This window comes from Odocoileus virginianus, chromosome 7 (assembly GCF_023699985.2).
Source record: "Odocoileus virginianus isolate 20LAN1187 ecotype Illinois chromosome 7, Ovbor_1.2, whole genome shotgun sequence".
Taxonomy (NCBI): domain Eukaryota; kingdom Metazoa; phylum Chordata; class Mammalia; order Artiodactyla; family Cervidae; genus Odocoileus; species Odocoileus virginianus.
Window position 1 is genome coordinate 46,343,729 of NC_069680.1, and position 27,698 is coordinate 46,371,426.

The 27,698-nt window shown below is 36.6% G+C and overlaps 1 protein-coding gene across 1 annotated transcript in view; it reads left to right on the forward strand.

Annotated features, from left to right (window-relative positions):
- The window catches only part of BTAF1 (B-TFIID TATA-box binding protein associated factor 1), an 86,232-nt gene that overhangs the window by 10,512 nt on the left and 48,022 nt on the right, over nucleotides 1–27,698 (forward strand). Inside the window, exons 2-12 of the mRNA XM_020869960.2 lie at nucleotides 3,775–3,898; nucleotides 9,183–9,297; nucleotides 10,999–11,145; nucleotides 18,422–18,585; nucleotides 22,000–22,136; nucleotides 23,726–23,855; nucleotides 24,117–24,185; nucleotides 25,188–25,277; nucleotides 26,188–26,283; nucleotides 26,458–26,634; nucleotides 27,341–27,481. Of these exons, the coding sequence (XP_020725619.1) occupies nucleotides 3,775–3,898; nucleotides 9,183–9,297; nucleotides 10,999–11,145; nucleotides 18,422–18,585; nucleotides 22,000–22,136; nucleotides 23,726–23,855; nucleotides 24,117–24,185; nucleotides 25,188–25,277; nucleotides 26,188–26,283; nucleotides 26,458–26,634; nucleotides 27,341–27,481 (1,390 nt within the window). The remainder of the gene's footprint in view (nucleotides 1–3,774; nucleotides 3,899–9,182; nucleotides 9,298–10,998; nucleotides 11,146–18,421; nucleotides 18,586–21,999; nucleotides 22,137–23,725; nucleotides 23,856–24,116; nucleotides 24,186–25,187; nucleotides 25,278–26,187; nucleotides 26,284–26,457; nucleotides 26,635–27,340; nucleotides 27,482–27,698) is intronic.

Sequence of the window (27,698 nt, forward strand, 5' to 3'; positions counted from 1 at the left end):
GTAAGATGTTACAGAAAAACTCAAACAAAATTTTTGGCCAATCCAATAGTTGAAATCTATCCAGAGGTGCAGTCTAAGGAACTTTGCATCAAATAAATCAAAGACATGACAAACATGGTATTTAAGGGGGAAAAAAAACTATAAACAATTGCAGTGATGTGAAGCTATGAAATATGACTAAATCTAGTTTTACACTATAAAATAAGAGGTTAAATGAAGTTAAGTGAGTTTCTTCTCTAAGCCTTCTAACAAGTGACAAAAGTAATACTTTTAAAGATCTGCTAACTTCCAGTCTAGTTGTTCTACCATTTTGTAACTTTTCCTCTAAGAAGGTCCTGGATTTATGTAAACTGTACACATACAGTTTATGTTATAAAGAATACATGCATCATAAACAGATAGAAGACCATTGTTGTATAAATATGACCTAAGATAATTTTTATAATAAAACATTTAGTTTTTGATAATTTTGTTTGCCATAGAATATAGAATGAATATTTATTTGCCTTGATAGAAAATTGTTCATAAATATTACATTTTCTTTTTGCAAATTTCTTTTCATTGAGCAGAGGCATTCAGAATTAGTCCTGGCAATAAGCATATATTTGTTGTGAAGTTTCAGAGACAGTTTCAGTAACTTTAACATCACAATCAGTTATAAAGATGAAAATACATCAAAGAGCATTCTTAGAGTTATGTATGGAATGTATGAGGGAGGTCATTTTATGGGAAAAGGATTTGGGATCTGACTTAGTGTTAGAATTTTATGAAAACCACTGTCAGAAGATTTTTTTTTCTCCCCTTTGTCCCATTATCTCTGAGTCATTCTTCACCAAATCCTGTAGCAAAGCCTGAAGAGTAAATGAATGAAGGCAGGTATTTAGGCAGCCTTGGATGGATAAGGAGAAATATTATGTCAAAAGGTGGGGTGTGTCTATGTACAGTGTTTTTTCAGAATTAATTTCTTTATAATCACTGTGTGCCATTCAGTATATAGGAAGCCAAAATTGTGTTGTATTACTCTCTTTTTCTTTATGTCACTGGCTTAATTACCTCATATTTTGTTTAAAATATGTCCTTTTTATATACCCTTAACTGTAAAATTTGAACCTTGCCTCTTAGTGTTTTGAGTCAGTTGAAAAGTTTTCATGATACCCTTAGCCTTCTTGACTGAAAAAGATCTATTTTAATTGCATATATGTGAAAATTGCTCAGTCATGTCTGACTCTTTGTGACCCCATGGACTATACACTCCATGGAATTCTCCAGGCCAAAAGACTGGAGTGGGTAGCCTTTCCCTTCTCCAGGGGATCTTCCCAACCCAGGGATCAAACTCAGGTCTTCTGCACTGCAGGCAGATTCTTTACCAGCTGAGCCCCAAGGGAAGCCCAGTTGTATATATATATGTGTGTGTGTGTATATATATATATCTCTTTATATATATTTTTTACTAGTTGCAATGATTTTGTGTTTATTAGTAACTGGCTAGTTTGATAAATACTGCCCCCTCCAAAGGGCTTCCCATGTGGCTCAGTGGTAGAGAATCTGCCTGCCAATGTAGGAAAAGATGTGAGTCCAATACCTGGGTTGGGAAGATCCCCTGGAGAAGGAAAAGACCACTCCAGAATTCTTGCTGGGAAATCCCATGGACCGAGGAACCCAGCAGATCTATGGTCCATAGGGTTATAAAAGAGTCGGACTCAATGACTAAATAGCAGCAACCCCCTCCAAAAGAAGAAAAGACCCTGCTTATTTCATGTGACCCCTTATAGCTTTATATTTTGTTATAAAAGGATTTTAGAGCTTTGCTTTCTAAGTTTTTAGTTTTTTGTAAAAGAAAAATAATCCCAGAGGTAAAAGATGAGCCTGTTTGCAGTTTATTAATACATAATAGTATACTTAACTTTGGGACCTTGGTTGTTTTCTCTTCCTCATTAGATGAGATTTAAAGGTTTGTTCTCGAAATCTCCCCTCATATAGGATTGGGGCACAATTAATATCACCTTGCCCCTTTTCATCCTTCATCTTGTATAAATACCCATTTATTCTGTATATGAGACTGCCTTCCTTTCTTTACCTGTGGTATCCATTTGCCTCATTGAACCTGATTAATATTGTGGTGGAAGGGCTAGACCTATAAGACACATGGACAGCTGATAGTAGTTACTGGTTTCTTTCTATTTTTCAAATCTTAGTGTTTTCCTGTATCCCAGAAACAAAGTGACTCAGTTTTCCATTTCCCCCCACTATTCCAGGTGTAAGACAGTGTGATTTTATTCCAAACTACCTATTGGATAAGTGTCAGAACTTGCATTTGAATCGTGGTGCCGTGGCTCTGGCCCATAATGGTGTTTGTCTTTTACAAACTGTTTCCTCAGAGATCTTATTGCCATTCTGTCACTTCTGTACAAATGACTCATGTATCTATATACCTTTCATCTCAACTTTCTTCTGAACATCAGATCTCTGTTCCAGCTGTTCTTTTTTCTTTCCCCTTGCTTTCCTGATCCTGCCACTAATAAACTTGTCATCTTTCCTCAGAAACATTTCCTCCACTAGTTCTTCCCATTTCTTTAATGACATCTTCATTTCTAAGATTCAGAGTCTCAGAATCCTTTCATTTCCTTGACATCACCATGGTAATTCTGCAGCCTTTTCCCCAACTGCCTTCTAGTCTTGTAACCATGATTGTAGTTCAGGTCTAAAGTTACTTCTTGCTCCACCCTGCTGCAAGACTAACCTTCCTGAAGCATAGCTCCAGTTCCATGAGTTTCTTTTTTAAAAAATAATTTTATTTATTTGTTTTTGGCTGTGATGGGTCTTCCTTTCTGAGTGTGCTCTTCTCTAGATGCAGTGAGCAGGGGCTCCTCTCTAGTTGTGGTGTGCAGGCTTCTTGCTGTGGCGCATGGGCTTCTCGTTGTGGTGATTTCTTTTGTTGTGGAACTGGGGCTCTAAGGTGCAAGGGCTTCAGTAGTTGGAGCATGTGGACTCAGTAGTTGTAACTGCCCGGCGCTAGAGCACAGGCTCAATAGTTGTGGCTCATGGGCTTAGTTTGTCTTTGGCATGTGGGTCTTCCCAGATCAGGGATGGAACCCGTGTCTCCTGCATTGGCAGGCAGGTTCTTTACCACTGAGGCACCAGGGAAGCCCCCATGTCTTTCCTGATCAGTCTCTTTCATGGCTGAGCTATAATTCAAGGGTCTCCACAATTGGTCTCTAGCTGCTTTTGTAGCTACATCTTCTACTATTCTCTTAAGTGTACCCTGAATTACAACCAGACTGTGTTACTCACTTCTCTAAATATAGCCTCCTTTGTCTTACTGCTATTCTCTTCTTATTCCCTCTTCCAGATGTTTCTCCCCCTTTTCCCTTTTACTGCCTCATTTTCACCAGTATTGAATTTTTTTTACTACCATTAAGGTCCAATTCATACACCATTTCTTTTAGAAAGCTCTTTTAGTATTATACAGTTGGGGATATAGTATTTATTGCCTCCATTCCAGCTCCTTAAAGCACTTTTTCCTTTTCTGACATGTGCTTATTGGACGTGTATATGCATGGACAATTCCTGTGTTATACCCTATATTCTAATTATTTGTTTACTTGCCTTTCCCACTCACTCCACCTCCATAGCAAGTTCCTTAGGGGTAGATTAGTTTATCTCCTACAACTCAACCATAACTCTTTCTTCATAGATGCTGAATATGTACATTTATTGACTCAAACATATATGAGGAAACCTTTCAGAATAACCATTATTTTTTTGTTACTTTAGGCTTGACCGTCTTTTTATCTTGCTGGATACTGGCACTACTCCAGTTACGAGGAAAGCTGCTGCACAGCAACTTGGAGAAGTGGTGAAGCTTCATCCCCACGAGCTGAATAATCTACTATCTAAAGTAAGAACTCTTCTTTCTCTTTTAGTATAATACAGTTGTAGAGATTTATCCATGGGTAAAAACATAAAAGGAGAGAAGGAAGTTGTCTTATTAGTGACAGTTTGTGGTCTTCAAATTCATTAAATAAGCCCAGTATTTTCCCAAATATTTAAAATTTTTTACTATTTTTTTGTCATAAGGTTTAAAGTACTTTGTTTTTTATGTCAAGTTTTTTTTTCGAAGGGTTTTGACAATAAAGAACCTTTGGCCTGTGGAACAAATTTGAATCTGATCCAGTGTCATAATGAACTAAGTTGTTAATCTAGTTTGTTAGTGGTCTAACTTGTTCTTAGCAGCTAATAATTATATCAGTTGACAGTCTTCAAATGGATGAGTACTCATGGGTAATGGTGGAAGTATATGAGAAGCTTGTTGTCATTACGTTCTTAGTTATTAGCTCTTTGAAAGTGGAGGCTTTCTCCTTTGGTGGATAAATGTTTTCATAATCCTAGCCCATGTTCTTTCCCTAAGCAGTTGCTTTATTTTTACTGATTTCTGTGGTCTTGTAGAAGTGTGACTGTATGATGTACTCTGCTCAGTCATATCCAACTCTTTGTGACCCCATGGACTGCAGCCCACTAGGCTCCTCTGGTCTGTGGAATTTTCAAGGCAAGAATATTGGAGCAGGTTACCATTTCCTACTCCAGAGGCTCTTCCCAACACAGGGATAGTAAGCAGCAAATTCCATGTATTTAATTCTCTGGCATGCAAAATAAAAACAGGAGTGCTTGGTATGTGTGTTTAGTGGGAGTGGGGGCAGTGGAGAGCAGATGGGATGGGAAGCAATATGATAACCCAAATATTGGAATACCCAAGATATCTCCATTCCCATATTCCCACTAGTCTTATCTCCTCCTCTAGTTCTGATTTATCCCTCCCTGATTCTTCTGAGTAGGCGTTCTAAGCCCTTGTCATCCTACACAAATCTGCCCTCTATTGTTCCTGTCATGGAGATGAACGGCAACTCTCTCTCCAACACAGTCCTCACTTAGATACTATCAGAACTTTCTAACCAAGACGTAATGGAGAAATAGTGATTTGACATCTACGGGTTCCGTGTTCTCAGAATGAAGAAAGATGCACATTTGACAATACTATACTCATGTGTTAGATGTGGGGATAGAGAGGCATACCCATTTCTTCTCATCCCAAGGGAAGAGATGGAGGACTGAATGAACTGAGACTGTAAACAATGAATAAGACTAACCTCTGCCGAACTGAGAAAAAGTTTCCAGCCTTCCAAGTGAGTTCTGTCCTTCTTAACTCAGACCCCACCATTTGACTGCCATCAACTAATTTTAAAAGAGGCAAAGTTTGTTTTTAGCACTTTCTCATCTCCTATCCCCTCGCTGCCTACAGTGTTTTCCTATTGCCTTTGGTTTTATTTTTGTGAAAAATCGCTTTATTGAATAGATTTTATATACCATGTAATTCATCCAGATAAAGTGTACAATTCAGGGATTTTTAGTATATCCACAGATACCTGCAACTATCACCACTATCTAATTTTAAATCATTTTTGTGTGCTAAGTCACTTCAGTCGTGTCCTGCTCTTGGCAACCCTATAGACTGTAGCCCACCAGAGTGCTCTTTCCATGGGATTCTCCAGGCAAGAATACTGGAGTGGATTACCATACCCTCCTCCAGGGGATCTTCCCTACCCAGGGACCAAACCCGTGGCTCCTGCTTTACAGGCAGATTCTTAACCACTGAGCCATCGGGGAAGCCCTGAAACATTTTTGTCTCCCTCAAAAGAAACCTCATGCCAATCACTCCCTATCATTCTCCCTTCCATACCCAGTCCTAGGCAATCACTAATCCAGTCTGTTTATAGACTTGCTTGTTTTGAACATTTTATATTAAATATGTGGTATTTTGTGATTGTTTTTTCACTTAAATGTTATTTTCAAGGTTTTTTCATACTGTGTGTGCTAAGTCACTTCAGTTGTGTGCAGCTCTTTGCGACCCAGTGGACTGTAGCCTGCCAGGCTCCTGTCCATGGGGTTCTCCAGGCAAGAATACTGGAGTGAGTTGTCATGCCCTCCTCCAGGAGGGACCTACCCAACCCAGGGATCAAAACCCATGTCTCTTTATGTCTCCTGCATTAGCAGGCAAGTTCTTTACCAATAGCACCACCTGGGAAGCCTTCTTTGATATTTCTGCATATTTCATTTTTCATTCTTTTTTATTGCCAAATATCATTCTTTGTATGGATAGGGATAATGTTGGATATACCACATTATATTTATTTCTTTATCAGTTGATGGACATTTTAGTTGTTTCCACTTTTTGGCCTGTTACAAATAATGCTGCTATGAAAATCTGTGTGCAAGTTTTTGTATGGATGTATGTTTTCATACATGGGTGTATACTAGAGAGTATAATTGCTGGGTCATATGGTAACTGTGTTTAACTTTATGAGGAACTGCCAGACCGCCTTCCAAACTGGCTCCACCATATTACATTCCCAACAGCATGTATGAGAGGTCTGATTTCTTCATATCCTTGCCAACACTTTTATTTTTTTAATTTTGTTTATGTATTTTTGGCTGTGCTGGGTCTTTGTTGCTGCATGTGGGCTTTCTCTAATTGCAGCAAGCAGGGACCACTCTCTAGTTGTGGTGTGCGGGCTTCTCATTGTAGTGGCTTCTCTTGTTGCAGAGCACAGGCTCCAGAGTACGAAGGCTTCCGTAGTTGCAGCTCGCAGGCTCTAGAACACAGGCTCAGTAGTCGTGGCTTAAGAAGCTTAGTTGCTTCACGGCATGGGGAGTCATCCTGGACCAGGGATCGAATTTGTGTCCCCTGCATTGGCAGGCAAATTATTAACCACTGTACTACCAGGGAAGTCTCCAGCACATAACTGTTAACTGACTGTTTATATTCATACCAGTGTGTATGAAGTGATACTATAGTTTTGATCTGCATTTTCATATGACTAATGATTTGAATATCTTTTCATTTATTTATTGACCATTTCTGTATCTTGTTCGGGGACCTGTCTATTCATATCCTTTGACCATATTTAAGTGGGATATTTGTTCTTTTATTGATGAGATGTAAGATTCTTTATACATTTTAGATACAAGCCTCTTATCAGATATGGGGTTTGCAAATTCATTCTGCTAGTCTTGAGGTTGTCTTCACTTTCTTAATGGTATCCTTTGAAGCACAAAAGTTATTAGTTACAATGAAGTTGACTTTATCTTTTTTTAAACACATAACTTGTGTGCTCTTGAGATCATATCTAAGAAACCTTCGCCTTATCCAAGATTACAGATGTTTATCCCCATGTTTTCTTATAACAGTTTTATAGTTTTAGGTCTTATTTTTAGGCTCTGGTGTATTGTATTTTGAGTTAGTTTTGTGTCCGGTGTGAAGTAGGGATTTTATTTTATTTTTTTATAATTTTATTTTTGGCTGTGCTGGGGTGTTCATTGCTGCACGGGCTTTTTTCTGGCTGCAGTGATTGAGGGTTCCTCTTTATTGCGGTGCACAGGCTTCCCATTGCGGTGGCTTCCCTTGTGGAGTGCGGACCCTAGGCACTCGGGCTCCAGGGGTTTGTGGCATGCGGGCTCAGTGTGTGTGCCCCCTGGCTCTCGGGCACAGACTCAACAGTTGCGGCATGCAGGCTTGGTTGCTCTGAGGCATGTGGGGTCTTCCTGGATCAGGGATCAAACCTGTCTCTTGCATTGGCAGGCAGATTCTTTACCATTGAGCCACCAGAGAAATGGTGAAGTAGGGGTTTTAAGTCATTATTTTGTTGCTGTAGCATCATTATTTTGTTGCTGTAGCACCATTTGTTGAAAAGATCCTTTTTTCCCCATTGAATTGTCTTGACACTGTTGTTGAAAATTGGTTGACCATAGACACATAGTATTATTTTTGAACTAAGTTCTTTTCCATTGATCTGTGTATCTGTCCTGCCATCACCACACTGTCTTGATTATTGTTGCTTTGTAGTAAGCTTTGAAATCAGAAAGTGTGAATCTGCCAACTTTATTATTCGTTTTCAAGATTGTTTTGGTGATTCTGTGCACCTTAAATTTACATATAAATTTTAAGATCAACTTGTCTATTTCTGCAAAAAAAAAAATAATGAAGATGGGATTTTGATAGAAATTTTGTTGAATCCATATTCAGTTTAGAGGGTGAAAGTGAAAGTGAAGTCGCTCAGTCGTTTCTGACTCTTTGCAACCCCGTGGAGTCCAGGCTCCTCTGTCCATGGGATTCTTCAGGCAAGAATGCTAGAGTGGGTTGCCATTTCCTTCTCCAGGGGATCTTCCCTACCTAGGGATCAAACCCAGGTCTCCCACATTGCAGACAGATGCTTTAACCTCTGAGCCACCAGGGAAGCCCAGTTTAGAGGGTATTACTATGCTAATAATAAGTCTTCTAATCCCTGAACATGAGGTGTCGTTTATTTGGGTCTTCTTTAATTTCTTTCAATAGTATTTTGAATTTTTTTTTTTTTTTTTTAGTCTTCAGTATACAAGTCTTGCACTTTTTTGCTTAAATTTATTCTTAAGTATTTTATACTTTTTGATACTGTTATAAATGAGATCATTTTCTTAATTTCATTTTCAGATTGTTGAAAGTGTAAAAAAATACAGTTGATTTTTGTAGTGTATTGGTCTTATATCTTGCTCTCTTGCTGTTCTTACTTTTCTAATGGTTTTATAACTCTTGCATTAAGTAATGGGACTTAGTGGCTAATATGCACTTTGCCTTTTAGTATGTTAAAAACTTATTGTTTAAATGCACTTAAGCATTCTTTTATTACATTTCCTATTTCCTTTTTTAAAAAGTTAATAACTGTATTTATTTTTGGCTGTGTCTGGTCTTGCTTGTGGCATTTGGGATCTTTTGTTGCGATGCTTGGGCTTCTCTCTAGTTGTGGCACAGGGACTTAGCAGTTGGCGGCTCGAGGGTTTAGTTGCCACATGGCGTGTGGGATCTTAGTTCCCCAACCAGGGATTGACCCTGTATCCCCCTACATTGGAAGGTGGATTCTTAACCACTGGATCACAAGGGAAGTCCCCTCCCCATTTCCTCTTTTTAAAGTGTAGTGATATTTCTTGTGACTGATAGAAAGTCTTATAAATGATTTTAATAATTGCAAAGTGTTTTGTGTAAACTTGAGAGCTGCTAAATTAGAAATTAATAAGTATATTTGTGTTCCTCTCTTTTGACTATTTGAACAAACAATATTTTTTGGTGTGTAACTTTTATTTTACAATTTTTTAAGGTGTTGATATATTTAAGGAGTACAAATTGGGATACTCGGATTGCAGCAGGACAAGCTGTTGAAGCTATAGTGAAAAATGTACCTGAATGGAATCCCGTGCCAAGAACCAAACAAGGTGCTTTTAAGAGGAAAAAGTAGTTTGTAGTAAAAACTATACATTTTATGTTTCAGTAATTCCACTTTTAAAGGCTTAATTTTCATACTTTTAGGTGCAGTCTTGTTGGGAAATAAAACAAGGTGTTTTTTCACCATGTTTTAAAAATTGTACTAGACAATCTCTTCTCATATATATTTTAAATTATTCTACAATATGGTTGATTTGCAGAGATTATTACTTCCCTCGAGGATTTAAGCCCTAAAAAATAAAATCAATTAAGTATAAGTATTTTATACTTAAAACAGTCAAATTTTTCCTGTTGCTGTGAGAATAGGGTAGTTGTTTACTAAATTTAATAAGCACAATTATGGGTGAATATTTGGAGAGGTCAGTCTTTTAGTCCTTTTATGCCTTTTGGATGTCTTTTAGTGGAAATTACTTGTTTTCTGACTGCCTGTTATATATGACACTTGAATGTGTGCTTTTACGAATTTATAAAGTTACACATTTTAATTAAGTGAGAATTTAATATAGTGTAACTGCATTTCATTTTCAAGTCACTTTTAGTAATATGAGTTTTATCCTGTCTTAACTCATCTAAAATTTTTACTTTAATTTGCTGCACCTTTTATTTTGAGGGATTATGTTAGTTTGTCTTCTTTCATCGTAAGAAATACATAACCAGAAGAAGTTACAAATTGTTTTAGAAAAGAGCCATTTTCTTTCCAACTTATTACCCCTGCTTATTTTGGTATATAGAGATACTAGGACTTAAATTCTTTTCAAAAAAACTTTTTTTTCCCCTTCAGCACAACCTTGTTAATGAAATCTTAGTTCCCCAGGAATTGAACCCAAGCCCATTGCATTGACTACATGGAGTCTTAACCACTGGACTGCCAGAGAATTCCATCCCCCCAAAAAGCTTTAAATTTAGTTACCCTAGCATTAAAATATATAGTATCATTAGTATCAAATATATAGTATTAAATATATTGTCATCATTAGAAAACATTAAGAAATTCATAGCAGTTCCCTTTCAGTTTAGCAATTACACTTTAGTTTTTAGATAATTATACGCAAATGTCCAGCTAAACAAACTATTGTCAGTGAACAATTTATAGTATATATAAAATTATACAGTGGCATAACCTTTTGGGGAGGAATACAGAACATTTTATAAATAGTTTTAGGCCCCAGATAGATATTTAATTTTAGCAGTTTGCCAGGAGATTGTAATTTGCTTATATTAAGAGAAATGAGTCCTATTGATTGAGTAGGTCCTTTATGTCCTAGATATTCCTAGGTATAGGGAGTGATGATGCTCATTAGTGTTATTTATGAAAATTTATATGAATATGTTTATCTTTCAGTTTATCACTGTGATAAATTACCTTGGTATCTTTCAGCTGTTTAACAGATAACATGATTTTTAATATATATATTTCAACATGGGGATATATTTCTTCATGTAATACTGTGCTTGTATAGTCAAAAAGTAACATACCCACTAACATTCTGATAGTTGTAGAAAGGGAGCCGTCTGCTAAATAGTTTTTTCGTAAATAAGAACTGATCATAAATAAATCCACAATAGCTTTTCTACTTCCTCTACATTTTAATTTTCTTAAAATACTACCCACCCACCTGAAGTAATGCTATTTTCTTTCATTCTGCACTTTGGCTGTATAATCAAATTGAATGTTTTTAAACCTCATTTAGAAACTACTTCAGAAAGTGCTATGGAAGACTCATCTACTACAGATCGATTGAATTTTGACAGATTTGATATATGTAGATTGTTACAACATGGGGCATCACTTTTGGGATCTGCTGGTGCAGAATTTGAAGTACAAGATGAAAAATCAGGTATGTAGTACTCCTGTAGAAAAAAAAGTCTGAAATGTGTGTTCAAATCAGTTTGTTACTTGGTGTGCTATGTTATCAGTCATACAAAACCTAACAGATGCCATGAAATGTGGATTCACGGGTTTGCAGTTTAAGATGTGGGGCATAGGGAAGGTGACCAGGAGCACTTTGTCTAAAACAAATAGGAATATTTTTCATCCCCTAATTGAATATGTGTGCTATATATATACACATATATATATGCATCATTAATAGATACTAGTATGTCAGCATACATATTAATATTTTAGTATTTCAGTATAGAAATTGTAAAGTGGTACCCAGGAGCTTTAGTTGAGTAGATTTTAAAATCCAGGATTAGCACAAATTGTGGTAATGTTTTCAGAATTCTTGAAATTGAAGAGACTATGACAGTTCTTTTTATCATATGTTTTAAATATTTAAGTAATTGGATCTACTGATGCTAATAACCAAAGCAAAAATGAAAAATAAGTCTTAGATAGGTAATTTTCCCATTATCTTTAAACTTACAGAATCCATCTGGATATAAAATAAATGTTTTGGCCATTCAAGATTGATGCCTTGAGTGGAAAAAACCTTGATGTTTTTAATGGATTTCTGTAAGTAAATAAATTGTTTTTTTGACTTAAACCAAAACAGAACAGTGTTTTGTTGCTAATTAATCATTAGTCAAAGCATATCTATCTAGCTAGGTTAATGAAATGATCTTCAGTTTGTTGATCTTAAAAAAAAAATCAGATATTTATTTCCTCTTTCCTAATATGCTTTCTATTGAAAAATCTAGTGTAGTTATTTATGGAGAGAATAAAGAGGAGAATTTGCTTAAGTTCCAGAAAAGCATAGTTTTTTTAAATAAGGGAAGTAGAAGTCTTCAAAAACTTCATAATTTGAAAAAAATTATCTCTAAGTTTACTAATTAGTTTACCAGTCTTAGTAGTGTTCCCATAAACATCATGAGAGATTATTGACCCTTATCTAGGGGAAAAAGTCAGTGTGACTTTTGTCACTAAAAAAGAAAGTGTACTTGGGTCATGTCTTAAAGATTCTGATTTACTACATCTGTGGAGAGTTCTGGGAAATTGTATATTAAAAGAAAAAACTCCACAGATGACTGATATGTAAGCAGGATTGGGAACCCCAATTTTTTTAGAATTCAGTTTTTTTCCCCCCTAGAATTCAGTTTTTAATGCTGATAAGTCATAGCATGCCAAAGAGTGCTCATTAAAACCCTCTAATTAGGTTTTCTTTAAATGTCTGTTCATCTGTGTTGATCTCTACCTATTTATAAATGACACGTACACGATTGGCATAGGTGCCAGTTTATTTCCTTTGCAGTTGTGTTGGTTATTTTCCCCAATAGAACTTTCCCTGAAATGAGAGGACTGATTTGGAGCTTTGTGAGTGTACTGAATTTATGATCCAGAAGTTTTCATGTTGGATGCCTAGTGTTTTTCCCTCTGGGGAGAGCAGCCTTAATTTTTTTTTTTTTTTTAACTATAGCTCTGGAGAGGTATAATTCACATACCACATAAATCACCCATTTTAAAAGTGTACAATTCAGTGAGTTTTAGTATATTTAGTTTTGTGTAATTTTAGAACATTGTCCCTACCTCAGGAAGAAACTCCATATCCATATCTTTATCACATTCCTATTCCCCTATACCCTTCCTTTTTCTTCCAGCCCTAAGGAACCATTAATTTACTTCCTTTATCTATAGATTTGCCTTTTATGGGCATTTTATATAAATGGAATCATGTAGTCTTTTGTGACTGACTTCCTTTTACTTAGCAGAATTTTCCCAACATTTATCTATATTGTAGTATACATGTTAGTACTGTTTAGATTTTTTTTCCTAAATAGTATTTATTACTGTTATAGGGTATATCTGTTTTTTAATTTTGATCAAATATAGTTAACATAAAATTTACCATCTTCATCATTTTTAAGTGTATAGCTCAGTAGTATTAAGTACATTCATATTGTTGTGCAGCCAATCTCCAGAACTCTTTTCATCTTGCAGAATGAAACTTTATACCTGTTAAACAATAATTCCCATCCCTTTCTCCCTCAACCCCCGGCCCCACACCGGCAATCACTGTTTTACTTTCTTTGAATTTGACTGCTCGAGGTACTTCATCTGAGTGAAATCTATGGTATTTATGCTTTTGTGACTGACTTTTTTTACTTAACATAATCTCCTTTCATGTTCATCTGGTATTGTATGTGTCAGAATTTCCTTCCTTTTTAATAAGGCTGAATAATAATTCTGGTGTATGTTTATACCATGTTTTGTTTATTGATTTCATCTGTCATTAGACACTTGGGTTGCTTCTGCCTTTTGGTTATTGTGAATAATGCTGCTGTGAACACAGACATGCAAATATCTATTCAAATTCCTGCTTCCAGTTCTTTTGGGTCTATGCCCAGAAGTGACATTACAGGATCATAGGTAATTCTATTTTTGATCCTTTTTTTTTTTTTTTTTTTTTAAAGAACTGCCATACTGTTCTCCATAGTGCCTACTCCATTTTGCATTCTCACCAACAATCTATGGGGTTTTTAATTTCTCCACATAACTTTATCAGCTGTTGTTATTTTGGTTTTTGGTAGCAGCCATACTAATAGATATGAAATTACTTCATTTTCTGGCTGAATAACATTCCATTGTATGAATATAACATTTTGTGTATTCATTCATTGTTTAAAGACATTTGGATTGTTCCTACCTTTTTGGCTTTTATGTAATGCTGCAATGAATGTTCATGTACAGATTTTTGTACATGTATGTTTTCATTTCTTCTATGTAGATACGTTTTGTTGACTATGAGGGCTACTCCATTTCTTCCAAGGGATACTTACCACACTAGTAGATATCATGGTCCTTTGACTGTGCAGATCACAACAAACTGTGGAAAATTCTTAAAGAGATGGAAATATCAGACCATCTTACCTGCCTCCTGGGAAATCTGTATGTAGGTCAAGAAATGTTAGAACCATACATGGAACAATGGATTGTTGTAAAGTTGGGAAAGAAGTATGTCAGTGCTATATATCGTCACCCTGCTTATTTAACTTGTATGCAGAGTACATCATGTGAAATGCTGGGCTGGATGAAGCACAAGCTGGAATCAAGATTGCTAGGAGAAATACCAATAACCTCAGCTATGCAGATGACACCCACCACCTTTATGGCAGAAAGCGAAGAGGAACTAAAGAACCTCTTGAGGAAAGTGAAAGAGAAGAGTGAAAAAGCTGGCTTCAAACTCAGTGTTCAAAAAAACTAAGATCATGGCATCCACTCCCATCACTTCATGGCAAACAGATGGGGAAACAATGCAGACAGTGAAAGACTTTACTTTCTTGGGCTCCAAAATCACTGCAGATGGTGACTGTAACCATGAAATTAAAAGATGGTTACTCCTTAGAAGGGAAGTTATGACCAACCTAGACAGTGAAATTGAAGTTGCTCAGTCGTGTTCGACTCTGTGCGACCCCATGGACTGTAGCCTACCAGGCTCCTCCGTCCGTGGGATTCTCCGGGCAAGAATGCTAGAGTGGGTTTAGACAGCATATTAAAAAGCAGAGACGTTACTTTGTCCACAAAGGTCCATCTGGTCAAGGCTATGGTTTTTCCAGTGGTCATGTACGGATGTGAGAGTTGGACTGTGAAGAAAGCTGAGCACTGAAGAATTGATGCTTTTGAACTGTGGTGTTGGAGAAGATTCTTGAGAGCCCCTTGGACTGAAAGGAGATCCAGCCAGTCCATCCTAAAGGAAATCAGTCCTGAATGTTCATTGGAAGGACTGATGTTGAAGCTGAAGCTCCAATACTTTGGCCACCTGATGCGAAGAATTGATTCATTAGAAAAGACCGTTGCTGGGAAAGATTGAAGGCAGGAGGAGAAGGGGACGACAGAGGATGAGATGGTTGGATGGCATCACCAACTCAATGGACATGAGTTTGAGCAGGCTTTGGGAGGTGATGATGGACAGGGAAGCCTGGCGTGCTGCAGTCTATGGGGTTGTAAAGAGTCGGACATGACTGAGCGACTGAACTGAACTGATGTAGATACCTAAGAATGTACTTGCTGGGGCTTGTGGTAACTGTTTTACCATTTGAGAAACTGCCAGACTGTTCTCCAGACTGGCTTCACCATTTCACATTCCTCTAGCAGGATACAAATATTACAATTTCTCCACATCCTTGCCAGTGTTTGCTCATTTTTCACTGATTTTGACTATATCTATACCAGTGACTATAAAGTGATACCTCGTTGTAGTTTTGATTTTCTTTTTTCTGATGACTAATGATGTTGAACATATTTTCATGTGTTTATTGACCATTTCTATATCTTCTTTGGAGAGTTGTCTATTCATGTTGTTGGCCCATTTTTAAGTGGGATATCTATTCTTTTATTAATGAGGTATAAGAGTTCTTTATATATTCTGTGTATAAACCTCTTATCTAATAAATGATTGACAGATATTTCCTCCTATACATTATCTTTTCACTTTCCTGACCTTCGAAGCATAAAGCTTTTAATTTTGATGAAATCCTGTTTATCTTTTTTCCTTTTGTTTTCTCAAGCTTTTTGATATCATATGTTAGAAGTTTTTGCCAAATCTGAGGTCATTTACCCCTTTGTTTTCTCTAAGAGTTTTATAGTTTAACTCTTACTATTAGGTATTTGATCTATTTTGAGCTTATTTTTGTACGTTGTGGGTTTAAGAGCCTAACAATTCTTTTTCTTTCTTTTTGAGGCTTTTTTATTTGGTTAATTAATTATTTCTTTGGTTGCACTGGGTCTTCATTGTCAGGCAGAGGTTTTCTCTCGACGTGAGTGGGGCTCGTCTGTGTTGTGGTGCACAGGCTCCTCACTGTGGTCACTTCACTTGGGTCAGATCACAGGCTCTAAGTGCATGGACTTTAGTAATTGTATCACGCGGGCCGCTAGTGGCTTGTGAGCTTTAGTTGCCTTGTGGCATGTGGCATCTTCCTGGGCCAGGGATCGAATCCATTGGTATCCCCTTCATTGGCAGGTGGGTTCTTAAACACCGTTCCACCAAGGAAGTCCCCAATACCTTTTATATGTGGCTATCCTGTTGTCTCAACACCATTTGTTGAAAAGATTCTTTTTTTCCCCATTGGATTGTTTTTGCACCCTTGTCTGCAGACATGTAGTCTTATTTCTGAACTCTCAGTTCTATTTGATTGATGTCTGTGTCAGTATTTCATTGTCTTGAACACTGTTGCTTTCTAGAGGTAATTTTTAAAATCAAGACGTATGAACCTCCAACTTTGTTGTTCTTTTTCAGCATTATTTTGGATATTCTTGGTCTTTCGTATTTCTGTACGAATTTTAAGATGTTTGTCAGTGTTTGTAAAACACCAGCTGATATTTTGATAGAAATTGTTTTGAATCTGTATAACAATTTGAGAAGTATTACTGTCTTACTATTAGGTATTCTGATCCATGAACAGAGAGTGTTCTTCCATTTATTGAGATCTTTAATTTCTTAAACCAATATTTTTAGTTTTCAAAATATAAATTCTTAAGTTTTGCTTTTGATGTTGTTAGTAGAATTATTTTGTTATTTTTATATTTAAGTCATTTGTTTCTTCAAATCTTCCTCCCCTTCCCTGTTCTTTAGATGAGGGACTTTATATAGCTTTACCTTTGAATTCACTTATACTTTGTCTTGTTATCTCAATTAAGTTGTTAAGCACATTTGTTGATTTAAAATTTTCAAGTATTGTTTAGTTCCAGACTTATTTTTTAAAAAAATGGCACATTTTGCACATATAAGTCACCCTTTTCAAGTGTATAATTCTGTTTTTAAAAATAGTTTGTTTCTGTAATATTACTTTACATTGAATATTGTTATATTAGTTGCTTAAAAATTTTGTCTTCCAATTTCAACATCTGGGTTATCTGAGAATTGATCTCCATTAACTGGCTTTCTTTTGGGATGGGTTACATTTTCTTGATTCTTTGTACTTGGATTGTATTTCTCACATTGTAAATGTTTATACTGCAGGCTAGATTCTGTTTATTCTTCCAGAGTGTTTTGATTGGTTTGGTTTAGTTGTTTTTGCTTGCTTGTTTTAATAGATATTTAATTTGATGAAACTCAAATTGCAAGCTCAGTCTCATCTGTGGTGGGCAACAATTCAAATCTCAATTCAATTTTTAGCTTTATTTGGACTATTTGAAGTCTGACTGTCCATGTGTATTTCAGAGATCATCCAGAGATTTGGCTTTCTGTCTGGTTCTCTCCTTTCTGGGTTTTCTCTATTTTCCAATGGTTATGCTGTTCCTGACTCTCTTTCTTCTAGTTCTTTAAGCCAGACATACTGGGTTTTTGCACAACTTTTAAATGTAGGATATGACTGCCCAACATACCATAGACTGGGTCTGCCTTCAGGTTAAAAGGGTTCAGAAATGGGAAAGTCACTTAATGCCATGCTTTCTTCCAGACACTGATAACTCCTCCAAGTATATGCCTACTTTTGTTCTTTCCAGTGCCCTCAGGTGGTGGTTTACTTTTTTTTTTTAGCTAGAATTTATTATCTTTGAAGGGGTAGTCCAAAAGAACTTAGTCAGCTATTATTGGAAGATAATCATGATAGAACCATATCTTGCAGCTTAAATATTTTAAGCCCAAATTTTTATTTTTAAAATGATACTGAAATATTGAGGGATTTTACTTGGAACATTCAAAATCTACTTTTATGCCTTTGTCTTTTATTTGGGCTATCAAATAGATAACTAAATAAATAGAGGAGTGTGTCATTTCAGAATACTATAAAGGCCACACTTGGAATAAGCATGTATTTGTTGAGATCTTTTCTGTCAAATAGAGTCTAGATTTTTTTTTTTTTAAAGCCTGGTTAGATATTTCAGAGTATGTACAAAGGGTAGCTATAAAATAATAAGATTAGTTTATCTTCGTAGGAATAGATCTCATTTTATATATACTTGATAACTGACAGTAGGGCAGTAGGGTAACATCAGTGAGTGATATTATTCCGAGTGTTTTTGTTAGCTAGAATGCTGTTTTCCAAGATTCAGTAAAATACTTGCTCTATTAGGTAATAAAGTTTATGACATGTTCAGCAGTTGTGAGTGGTGTGGTTTATTATCAAGAGAGGTGCTCTAACAGAAATTTTTTTTTTAAATTTATCGAGTGATGTTCATGTATTAGAAAGCTTCTTAACTGATTTGAAGAAAATATATTTCTTTTTTGTTTAAAGGTGAAGTGGATCCTAAGGAGAGGATAGCACGCCAACGAAAGCTATTACAGAAAAAACTTGGCCTTAATATGGGAGAAGCCATTGGAATGAGCACTGAAGAGCTCTTTAATGATGAAGATTTGGATTATACCCCAACTTCAGCAGCCCTTGTAAACAAACAACCTGTAGGTAAAACCTTTGGTTGTCTGACTGCAACTAATAATACGGGGGATCTGCTTTTATTTTGCTATGCAATTGCAATTTAAAAAAAATGTGTTCCTTATTTCTGCTCATTGTTGCTTAGTATCACCATAATTTACTATCTCCATGAGTTGAATTTCTAGTAATAGGTTCTGAAGAAGTAGAAGGTAGTGTCTGCCTGCCCCATAGGTGCTAGACTATTAGATAAAAGCTGTGGTGGACCTTTCAGGAGAAATTGGTGTTGAGAAATCATAGTTGCACCAGTTGCTCTTTCCTTTATTCTTCAATGAAGAAAATATTTCAGAGAGTAGGAGATAGTAAGGGCTATCATAGATATGCTGATACTAGAAATCTTTAGAGCTGATTCTTTTGAGAAAAAGCAAACATGATGAAAACTTTCAAACAGTGTAAAAGGACATATGATATGAAGTAAGTTTCTTTCTGATAAATGATGGACACACATTTCCCTGTGTCTCATAGCAACCCTTTTAAAATTATTTGTCTTTTTTTCCCTAAAATTTTCTGTGTATGCACAAGTCCTTTTTAATCCATGTCCGCCTGTTTGTGCGGGCTTTCAAGGTGACCCAGTGGTAAAGAATCCATCTGCCAATGCAGGAGACACAGGAGACATGGGTTTGATCCCTGCATCAGGAAGATCCCCTGGAGTAGGAAATGGCAATCCACTCTAGAATTCTTACCTAGAAAATTCCACGGACAGAGGAGCCTGGCAGGCTGCAGTCCACGGGCTCACAGAGTCAGACATGACTAAGCATGCCTCCACACCGGTCCGTATATACAGACTGATCACATTGTTTTTTTATAGCTTCTTTCTGTTTGTGGCTGTACCATAATTTTGCTCTGTATTTTTCCTGTTTCTGTTTTTCCAATCCCCAATGGATGCCTGTGTGCTTCTTTTTTTATACATTAAAGTCTTCATAAGCTCCAGTAAAAGCTGTGGCTCTCTCTTCTCAGAAGAATGTACATACATGTGAAATATTACCTTTCAGGGGATTTAGTGCTCTTACTTCTTGGCCTGCTTTACATGAGACCCATGTCTTCTCATTCCCTTGGCCTTCCCTTTTGCTTAAGTGGAGAATGGTTCTATTTGCCGTTATTCTAGTTGTCCTCTAAATCATTAGAATTTGTAAGTAAATTTTTTAGCATTGAGGAGTGTGTGATGATGATGATGGGACTTTTGTAGACAAGGAGGGAAAAAGAGCAGATTATGGAGGGAACAGTATAAAGAGACAGAAAATATAATAATAAACATGAAGGAACAGAAAGATGGAGTAGGAATGGAAGCATGAGATATAAATAAAAAACAATAGAATAAAATAAATGAAAACAAACATGATCACAGGGTGGTAATTGGATACTGTGTAGGGAAATTAATAGGTAGGTATATTAGAGAAAATATGCTATAGACAGAATAATTGGATAGGAGATGGCAGCAGCAAATTTGGCAGGATCCAAATTTGGTTGGCTTTAGATGTCAGGGACCTTTGGGAAGAGTTGCTGAGGTTTATTGTAGTTTTCATCACTGCTCCGTTGCCTCGTATAGATGCTTGTGGTCCCTGGACCAGGTCTATAGCAGGGCACCAGCATCAGTGATGCTAACTGGTTGTGGTAATCTACATTTCAGTTGAATCTTAAATCAGTTAAGGGCAGAAGGATTTTTAGGCTTGTATTAAAGCATTTTTATTCACAGGCTTAATAATGAATGGAAGAAGGAGCAAAAGTGGTATGCAGTGAGTGGTTAAGGGGAAAAACCAGTTACCTATCAGGTCTTCATTCTTAGTTGTGTCCGACTCTTTGCAACTCCTTGGACTGTAGCCTGCCAGATTCCTCTGTCCATATAATTTTCCAGGCAAAAATAGTAGAGTGGGTTGCCATTTCCTGCTCCAGGGGATCTTCCCAACCCAGGGATTGAACCCGGGTCTCCTGTGTCTCCTGCATTGCTGCAGAATCCTACCTCCTGAGCCATCTGTGAAGCCAGTTACTTATGGCTATGGTTATTTTCGTTTTTTCAGTAGAAGATGATTATAATTTTTTTAAAAAATTGACATTCTTTATGCTTACATTATGGCTTCCCTGGTAGCTCAGTTGGTAAAGAATCTGCCTGCAGTGCAAGAGACCCGGGTTCGATCCTGGGTCAGGAAGATCCCCTGGAGAAGGAAATGGCAAACCACTCTAGTATCCTTGCCTGGAAAATCTCATGGATAGAGGTGCCTGGTAGGCTGCAGTCCATGGGGTCGCAAAGTCGGGCACAAATGAGTGACTTGAGCGACTAACATGCTTACAACTTTTAGATTATATTATGGTTTTTTTAAAGTTTCACCTCTTCAAAGTCCTCATTGGAGTCAGGATTATACATTTTTGCCACATCTATGACATAAAGTTAAGAAACACATGAGCTTTTCCTGGCAACTGAAGAATAGGGAAGAAGGAAGAGAGTGAAATTATGGTACAGCTATACAGCAGATGACACCACCCTTACGGCAGAAAGTGAAGAGGAACTAAAAAGCCTCTTGATGAAAGTGAAGGAGGAGAGTGAAAAAGTTGGCTTAAAGCTCAACATTCAGAAAACTAAGATCATGGCCTCTGGTCCCATCACTTCATGGGAAATAAATGGGGAAACAGTGGAAACATTATCAGACTTTATTTTTTAGGGCTCCAAAAATCACTGCAGATGGTGATTGCAGCCATAAAATTAAAAGACGCTTACTCCTTGGAAGGAAAGTTATGACCAACCTAGACAGCATATTAAAAAGCAGAGACATTACTTTGCCAACAAAGGTCCATCTAGTCAAGGCTATGGTTTTTCCAGTGGTCATATATGGATGTGAGAGTTGGACTGTGAAGAAAGCTGAGTGCTGAAAAATTGATGCTTTTGAACTGTGGTGTTGGAGAAGACTCTTGAGAGTCCCTTGGACTGCAAGGAGATCTAACCAGTCCCTCCTAAAGGAGATCAGTTCTGGGTGTTCATTGGAAGGACTGATGCTGAAGCTGAAACTCCAGTACTTTGGCCACCTTATGTGAAGAGTTGACTCATTGGAAAAGACCCTGATGCTGGGAGGGATTGGGGGCAGGAGGAGAAGGGGACAACAGAGGATGAGATGGCTGGATGGCATCACCGACTCAATGGACATGAATTTGAGTAAACTCCGGGAGTTGGTGATGGACAGGGAGGCCTGGCGATTCATGGGGCTGCAAAGAGTCGGACACGACTGAGCGACTGAACTGACTGACACAGCAGAATAGCATAAATCTGTCAAAGAAGAATGCAGTCAGTTTGTATATAGTGAAACTTACAGACTTTAGTCCTCTTCTGAGGCTGAGACTATGGGTATATATTTTAACTTCAGAAGTTCAAACTGCACATTCTTTTATTCTTTTAGACTCTCCAGGCCGCTGAACTGATTGACTCAGAGTTTCGAACAGGAATGAGCAATAGACAAAAGAACAAAGCTAAAAGAATGGCCAAATTATTTGCAAAACAGAGATCCAGGGATGCAGTAGAAACGAATGAGAAGAGGTAGTAATCCTTCTTTTGCTCATTTATATATTTATTTATTGTTGTACCATTTAATTTTTTTTAAATTGGAGGATAATTGCTTTACAAAATTGTGTTGTTTTCTGCCATACAAGAGTGTGAATCAGTCATAACTCTGTGTGTGTGTGTGTCCCCTCTCTCTTGAGCCCACCTCCCACCTCACCCCCAACCCACCCCTCTTCGTCGTCACAGAGTGCCAGACTAGGCTCCCCATGTTATATAGCAGCTTCCCACTAGCTGTTTTACATATGGTAGTGTAAATACGTCAGTGCTACTTTCTCAGTTTGTTTCACCCTCCCCTTCCCCCGCTGTGTTCATAAATCTGTTCTCTACATCTGTATCTCCATTCCTTCTCTGCAGATAAGTTTATCAGTATGATTTTTCTAGATTCTGTATATATGCATTAATATATGATACTTGTTTTTCTCTTTCTGACTTACTTCACTCTGTATAATAGGCTCTAGGTTCATCCACCTTACTACAACTGACTCAAGGTTCATCCACCTTACTACAACTGACTCATAACTATCCCTTTTTTATGGCTGAGTAATATTCCATTGTATGTGTGTGTGTATATATATATGCAACAACTTCTTTATATTCATCTGTTAATAGATAACTAGGTTGCTTCCATGTCCTGGCTTTTGTAAATAGTACTGCAGTGAACATTGGAGTACGTGTGTATTTTTGAACTGTGATTTTCTCAGAGTATTTGCCCAGTAGTGAGATTGCTGGGCCATATAGTAGTTTATTCCTAATTTTTAAAGGAATCTCCATACTGTTCTCCTTAGTGGGTGTATCAATTTACATTCCCACCAACAGTGGAAGGAGGTTCCCTTTTTTCCACATGATCTCCAACATTTATTGTTTGTAGACTTTTTTGATGATGGCTATTTTGACTGGTGTGAGGTGATACCTCATTGTAGTTTTGATTTACATTGCTCTAATAATGATCCATTTTTTTGCTTATTTAAAACAGTGATGTTTGTTAACTTAAATCTTGGTTTGCTTGATTTCCAAAAACATTTTGATGACATTGCCTTTAGCTGTGTTTGGATTGTTTTGCTCAGTTGTCAGGGAGCGTATTTACTATTACTAGAGACTAGGACAACTTCCCCAGGAAGATCCATATATGCAGATTTGTTTTCATAATAATTACAAGCTCTGAATGAGGATTGAAGATATTCCAAGGGGAGTGCATTCCAGATAAAGGGAACAAGTATAAATACCTAAATCATGTAATATTCAAGAAACAGAAAGGTCAGATGGCTGGGGTGAGTAGACAGAAGTAAGAGTGTTAGAGAGTGAATTCAGAGAGATGGCCTGAGGGCTACAAGTTAAGACTGCTACTTTTGTAAGGTGAAAACTGTCACCGTATTACATCACCTGTTGCTTTGGCTGAGGGCTAAGCCAAATAGTAGGTAATAATGCAGGCTTATTTACCTAATCCTGTTGTAGGAAAGAGCTCTGTGGGTAAACTCACTGTCTTTACTTTCTTATATTCATTGTGGTTCACAGTGTTCTGTATTCACTTCTTTTAAATAAATGGTGACTTTTTTTTTTTTTTAAAGCAATGATAGCACTGATGGGGAACCAGAAGAAAAGAGACGAAAGATATCAAATGTTGTTCTTAATCAGTCTGCAGTTGATTCCAAAGTTCTGATTGATAATATTCCAGACAGTTCTCCCTTAATTGAAGAGGTACTACTGAAATACCCTGAAGCATCCTTTGAAATCATTTATAATTTTTTCATACTAATGTGTTAGTAAATGGTATATAATATAATAATCTGTTAATTGAGAGAAATTTTGTTATTAAAAATCTAAGTACTCTTTGTTAGTAAAATTTTTTGATTATTTAAAAGCCTGATTATTATTATTAGTCCTACAAATAAATACACTTAAATTATTAGCATAAAATAGATCTTTTAAATTAATATTAATTTGGTTTTTCTTATTCAGACAAATGAATGGCCTTTGGAAAGCTTTTGTGAAGAACTTTGCAATGACCTTTTTAATCCCTCCTGGGAGGTAGGATTTCTTCATTACAATTTCTTTCAACTGTTTTCTTTGCTAATGATAGGAACCATATCAATCATAATCTGTCTTGTCAGAGTCTGTATTTTTCCCCTATGTCCCTCTCAGAACCACTTGTCAGGGCACTTCATAAAGAGTTGCATATCTCTCTCAGACAGTAAAAAATTTCCTTTGGAAATGGACAGTTTTGATTAAGACCAGTAGTTTTCAAGCGGTAGCTTAGCCTCAGAAATACTTCTTCAAAGAAGATCTTGAACAGGTCTCAATATGTAGAAGAGATGAAAATGAAGTTCTTCTGGTTGAAATTGAGGTTTGGTAATCTCAAGAGATTCTTTGGTTGGTCTCTGAGTAATTTTAAAACACTGTTTTGGAATACCTTTTAGTTCTAGCTTTACCTTTAGCTTTCTGCTCCCAGATGTACTTCTGTTCGAAGCTGTTCAAGTTGTAACTCACATGGGGTCTTTAATAAGTGGGGGCAGTGGCAGTGGCATGTTTCCTCCCTTCCAGATGGCACGCAGAAGGCTTCAGGGCTACAATAAAGTACTAGTCATGAGACGTTTTATTTAAACTGTCTTCCTTTGATGTTTAACACTGGTGGCTTTGGAACTTAGTTTTGATGTATTTATTTCTAAAGTATTGGTGTTTGGACTATAAAGAACATTATATGATGCTTCTTTTCTCTCCTTTGCTATGGATAATGCTGAATGCAAGTAAGAGAGTAGAGAGAGGAGTGACAGCCAAGCAGATTAGTATCTCAGAAAGAATTCAGAATAGCTATTTTTTTGCCTTTTAAAAAAATAAAATCCATATAATCAAACTTGTGAGATAAATATATGTAATTCTTCTTGGATAACAGAAGAAAAACATTCTTGTGAAGTCCCACTCAGTTTGTTCCAATTTCTTAAAAATCTAGTATCCCTTTTTCATACTGAAGAAAAGTTAAACACTGTTTCTTAAGCATTTAACCTCTGATATTTGCTTCTTGGTTCTTTTTAGGTTCGACATGGTGCAGGCACTGGACTTAGGGAAATCCTTAAAGCTCATGGGAAAAGTGGTGGTAAAATGGGAGATAGCACTTTAGAAGAGGTAAGTGTAAGTGTAGTAAACCAAAATTATCATCAGATTTCAGTAGATATCCTCTTTCTTAGGCAGGAAAGTAGCAGAGCATGTGCCATGAAGTAGAAATGAGAGGTAAATAGTAAGAAATATGGAGGAGTGAACATAAGGAAAAAGGTTAAAAAATTAGGAAGAGGTTTATTTATATTATAGATAGAGAAAGAATGAGTTCAGGGGAAAGATATGTTCAGAAATATTGAGTGGAAAAGTATGTAGAAGCACTCATATTTGAGCAGGGTATAATGGATTAGAATGTAGAGTAAGATGAATGAGCATATAGTTTAAAGGTCAATAAGCATTATGACTGGTGTAACATGGAGTCAGTAGTAATAGGCTAGACAATAGATACTTTGGCCACCTGATGCAAAGAACTGACTCATTGGAAAAGACTGATGCTGGTGGGAAAGATTGAAGGCAGGAGGAGAAGGGGACAACAGACGATGAGATGGTTTGGTGGCATCTTTGACTCGATGGACATGAGTTTGAGCAAGCTCTGGGAGTTGGTGATGGATGGGGAAGCCTGGTGCGCTGCAGTCTATGTGGTTGCAAACAGTCGGACACAACTGAGCAACTGAACCGAACTGAATCGGTGTTTCGATATTACAGCAACCTTAAGTGGTTTCTCAATTTCTCTGGGAGTGGAAGTAAAATAATTCAGAATTCATGAATTTTATAGATTTTGGTACAGTATATCTAAATAATCATCAAAGAAGATGTGGTTAATATTGAAGATAGAAATTGGGACTATTCCATAGTTTGGTTATTGTTCCTACAGCTAAAATAATCTGTCCCAGTGCTTTTAGTTTGCTGTAATGGTTTAGTTTTAGTTTTTGGACTTAATACGTTTTAATACGTTATTAAAAAGTGATTATTTTAACAGATGATTCAACAGCATCAAGAGTGGTTGGAAGACTTGGTTATTAGACTCCTTTGTGTGTTTGCTTTAGACAGATTTGGAGACTTTGTTTCTGATGAAGTAAGTATCTCCTAAGGGAGGCTTTACCCAATGAGGTTTCAGATTCTTAAAATATATATATATATATATATATATATATATATATATATATATACATATATATATATACACACACACACACACATATATATATATATTTTGCAAATGTGAATTTTCTTGCTTTCTCATTTTTAGGTTGTGGCACCCGTTCGTGAAACTTGTGCTCAAACATTAGGTGTGGTGTTAAAACACATGAATGAAACAGGAGTTCATAAGACTGTGGATGTGCTGCTTAAATTACTTACACAAGAACAGTGGGAAGTTAGACATGGTGGTCTGCTAGGAATAAAGTATGCTTTGGCAGTTCGTCAGGTAAACACTTCAGTTTTTGAAGCATGTATGGGAGAGTTTTTTCCCCTCTTAGTTTATTCTCATTAATTAAATGAAATGACTCTAGATTCTTAGTGTTACAGATAAGCCAGTCCTTCAAGATTTGCTTTCTTGAGGTAGTATCATAGAGACAGGTGATGCTAATAAGAATTTAAGTATGAATTAAAAGAGAATTATGCTTGGAAACCTGTTTCTGTTTCATAGCAAGACCAATTCTTGGTGAGATTTCTAGTGTATGATCACAGGAGTAGCCTTTGGGGGCTGACTGTGTTGGGGCAGTTGAAAAGAGGGTAGTTTGGAGTAATAAGAAGCAGGAAGAGATGGCTTTCTTTTTTCTTTTCTCTCATATTCCCTTTGGTTGTCAGTGGTATTGAAGGAGATAGAAGTTCAGGTTCTAGCACAGGAGTATATATGCAAGTGTATTCACATTGGGAATTCATGCTCCTGCCTTGAAAACATGTTCTGATGTTTCAAGTCACATTGAATAATGAAGTATTTATACTGTTATGTTCTTTTTCAAATGAGATTAATTACATAGGCATCTAATGACACTTTTTCATTTCTGTTTACATGATTCTTTTAAAATAAATATTGGAATTTATACTTTTGTATGTTAATTTAATAAAAGATTTTTAAGCACATCACTTGTGCTATAGAAATTAATCTGTTTTGGTGTACTCTTTTACAGGATGTAATTAATACTTTATTGCCTAAAGTTTTAACTAGAATAATTGAAGGACTCCAGGATCTTGATGATGATGTCAGAGCTGTTGCTGCAGCATCATTAGTACCCGTGGTAGAAAGCCTTGTGTATCTGCAGACACAAAAAGTAAATATTTTCGCATTTTTTTCCTATAAAAAATGCATTTGTTGTATAGCGTGTTAGAAAAAACATTGAGGTTGGTTTTTTTTTTACATTCTCCATTTTTCTTACGACAGCCCTCTGGTGTATCAGATCTTGATATATATATTCTTGGGAAGAGCGAATTGTGTCTTTTTATCTTTCCCTTTCATGTACAGAATATGTTGCGAACTTCCTTAAAAAG